The sequence below is a fragment of the Mizuhopecten yessoensis genome, unplaced genomic scaffold (genome assembly GCF_002113885.1).
Source record: "Mizuhopecten yessoensis strain PY_sf001 unplaced genomic scaffold, ASM211388v2 scaffold10953, whole genome shotgun sequence".
In the NCBI taxonomy this organism is placed as follows: Eukaryota; Metazoa; Mollusca; class Bivalvia; order Pectinida; family Pectinidae; genus Mizuhopecten; species Mizuhopecten yessoensis.
Window position 1 is genome coordinate 1 of NW_018408804.1, and position 3,549 is coordinate 3,549.

At 38.0% G+C, this 3,549-nt stretch overlaps 1 protein-coding gene across 1 annotated transcript in view; it reads left to right on the forward strand.

The window, feature by feature from the left end:
* Positions 1 to 15: 15 nt before the first annotated feature.
* Positions 16 to 3,549, forward strand: part of LOC110464062 — a gene marked incomplete at its 5' end in the record, with an annotated part of 19,780 nt that continues 16,246 nt past the window's right edge. The window contains 2 exons of the mRNA XM_021519083.1: positions 16 to 162; positions 1,879 to 1,986. Of these exons, the coding sequence (XP_021374758.1) occupies positions 16 to 162; positions 1,879 to 1,986 (255 nt within the window). The remainder of the gene's footprint in view (positions 163 to 1,878; positions 1,987 to 3,549) is intronic.

Below are 3,549 nucleotides of genomic sequence, written 5' to 3' on the forward strand. Positions count from 1 at the left end.
GATTTGTAATTGTAGATACCTCTAAATGACCAGTGTTCTGTGTGTGGTCAGCTGATGGGTGTGTCTGAATTCCTACGGTCAGCAGTCAGCCGATCCGCACCGTCAATTTTTACATTACATCAGGAGAAGTACTGTCTCAAACGAGTGAGGAACTACACATTTGTAAGTAAAGAGGTTTATTATTGTTTCAGTCCTGCATTGGTCCTACAGAAGGAGACTATCTGTCTGACAATTTTGTTTGGTTTGTTTGTGTTTTGCGTCCTATTAACAGCCATGGTCATTTAAGGATGTGCCAGGTTTTGGGGGTGGAGGAAAGCCGTAGCTCCAGAAGAAAAACCACCGACCTACGACCAGTACCTGGCGACTGCCCCACGTAGGTCTCAAACCCTCGACCAAGTTGTGGAGGGCTAGTGGTAGCAGAGTGTCAGGCCTTAACCACCTTGCCATCGTGGCCCCCTTGTCCCTGTCTGTCAGTCAGTCTGGGCAAACTTAAGGAGGTAATGGAAGTGCCCTAACGCAATGGAATTCAATAGATTTATTCCATTAGCACCTTATTCAACTTTTAAATTAAGAGGTAAAACATCATCTGTTTGTCCATCCATCAATGCTTCAGTTTGTCACTTAAACGGGGGCATAACTTAGGACTGTCGCCTTATTCATTTGGTATGCAAGTACCTCTTGTGATGGTGGAGAGTGACAATACTGAAACCAGGCCTTGTAGCCCCTGACTACAGAGCTAGGGCCCTTTGTTTGCCATGTGACCATTTTTCTAGGTCAGTCATACACTTTTTATATGCGAGTACGTCTTGGGATGGCAGAATGTTTTGTTAGTTACTTACATCAAGCCTTATAACCCCTGAATACAGAGTTATGGCCCTTTGATCACCATGAGTCTTTATTTGGGGTATATATCTCTTTTACTCTGCTGTCACAGATAGTTGTCGAGGTTTGTGTGCGAGTACCATTTGGAATGGTTGTGTGTCACAACCTGAAATTGGTCTTCTATCACCCTACAGGGTTATGGCCCTTTGTTGATTTTTTAGCTCACCTGGTCCTTTCCTCTGACCAGGTGAGCTTATGCCATACTGCGTCGTCCGTCGTCTGTTTGTCTGTCGGTCAACTTTTCCTTTAAAATGCTACTTGTCCTGAATGGCCAAGTAGATTTTGACGAAATTTGGTCTGGAGCATCCTTAGGCCAAGGAACTCAATTTTGTATAAACAGTGAGTTTGGCCCCTGGGGGCAGAGGGGCGGGCCCAATGGGGGAAACAGCAAATTCTTCAAAATTATTATTCTTCTGTAGAATGACAGGATTTTGTCAAAAGGGGAACCAATTCTGTATAAATGGTGGGTCTGACCTCCTTCGGGCAGAGAGGCGGGGCCTAATAAGGGATATGGGGGAATAGCTTTGATATCCTCTTTCTTCCATTGGGATGAAGGTATTTTGACCAAATTGGAACAGTAGCATCCTATTGGGAAGGAAAATATAACCCCTGACTAACCATGTAATACATGTACACTACCAGCAACATCTGGCTCTTTCAACTTCAATTTTGCCAACATTTCCAGGTGAGCACTTGTTTTAATACCAAAGTTTGTCTTGAGATGGAATGCTGTGGATTGCTCATAATTTTTTACCTTTTTTTTTCCAATTCACTTTATCAGTACTGGTGAAGTAAGTTTACAGGTTGATTGCTGTGCCACCTTCGTTGTTTTCATAATTTCAGCTTGACTAGGTCCAGTTTTAATTCTTGTTGATTATAAGATAAGTCCAATAAACAGACACAACTTTGAATTAATATTTTATTCTCGATTAAACCAAACATTTTTAGTTCCAATAAATGTTGTCCTAAGTAATTGTAAGTTTTGATTGACTTCAGGCTTTAGAAGGTCGGCCGACTGACAGTAACGAGCTGCTGAAGAGACAGTTGGGACATCTTTATGAGGGTTTTGTCTTTGTTTACGGGGACATTGACAACATCAGACAGGTAAACAATCACACAGGTAAACAATTACACACTGTCAGGTTGACAATTACACAGGTAAACAATTCCACACTGTCAGGTAAACAATTACACAGGTAAACAATTACACACTGTCAGGTTAACAATTACACAGGTAAACAATTACACACTGTCAGGTAAACAATTACACAGGGAAACAATTACACCGGTAAACAATACATGAACTAGGTAATTCTACTGAATTTTTTTGACGAGGAGGCACAATGGAGTAGAATGAAACTGAGTGTAAGTTTTAGTAGTACCTACATTCTTTATCTTGGTTAGTCCCAGGTGTAATTATCATTTACCCACATCTGATGTAATCAATTAAAAATTGGAAATGCCATATAGTGGGTTATTTTTCGCTGGGATTAATCTTTGCCTTTTTTGTGATGTGGGCGAATTAGTGAATACAGCAAATATATTAAGTAAACAACATATATATAATAAACATACCTAGTAATTCAATGTAAAGGGCGAAATTATTACTAGGCGCCAAATGGCATCATGAGTGAAGGGCAAAAGTTTGACTGGGCAAAACCTTCCCTGATACAATATATATATATATAAGGGGTATATAAGTTAGAACAATTCAGTTGTGTAAACTGTCATTACTTTATCATTATGTACTGAACATTAGGAGTCATGATTGAAAGATGACATCAGTGGATTTATCCATAAAAATTAAATACATAGAAATCCAATACTTAAGGTGGCTCCACACTTTCGCAATTAACCAGCAGAATTCGTTGAAACTTTCATATAATGGTTATGCAACTATGCAGAGTTGATTTTATGAAAATCTAAACACTCCGATAGTTTGGGAACTTTTTTGGAAAAAATACCAAAAAAATGAATTTTCGTCAATTTTAAGATTTTCCGTTTTTTTGTGTGTGTGACATTGTTCGGAACAATAACAACAATAATAAAATGAAAAGAAGCATTTCTAATTAACCCTACAAATATTTTATTTATCGCAAAATAAATAACACATGTTACACAAAGTGTTTTTTATTGGATTTGTACGGATAAAAGTGATTATCTACAAGCTAAAAGCAAACAGGACACAAAGATCTATACATATAGAATGGGAAATTGAACAAAATATACACAATGGCTTTATAATTAATCTATTTTACATTTTACAATCACTTCGATCCGGGTGAGAGTTATCTTCCTTGAAAAAAATCGGAACTTTTTGCAGAGGGGTGACATTTACACAATGACAGTTGCCCTGTTTACATATAACAAAAATGATGGAAATAAATCAAAAATATGATATCAAAATTATCAATTTATTGTTCTTTAATGGAACCAAATTAACCTCAGTCATGTACACTTTGGACATCATTCCACAGTCCGCTAACTCACGGTATATTTGTAATTACATGTCAGGTACATATGTGACCAGAGGCTATCGCATGGTATGCCGTTCTCACGTGCACTCACACATGCATTTCATAGGTATCTTGATATTTTACAAAACATTATTTTCACAGAGTAAGTAGACTACATTTGTAAACACGATTTAATCGACAGAGCGAAACT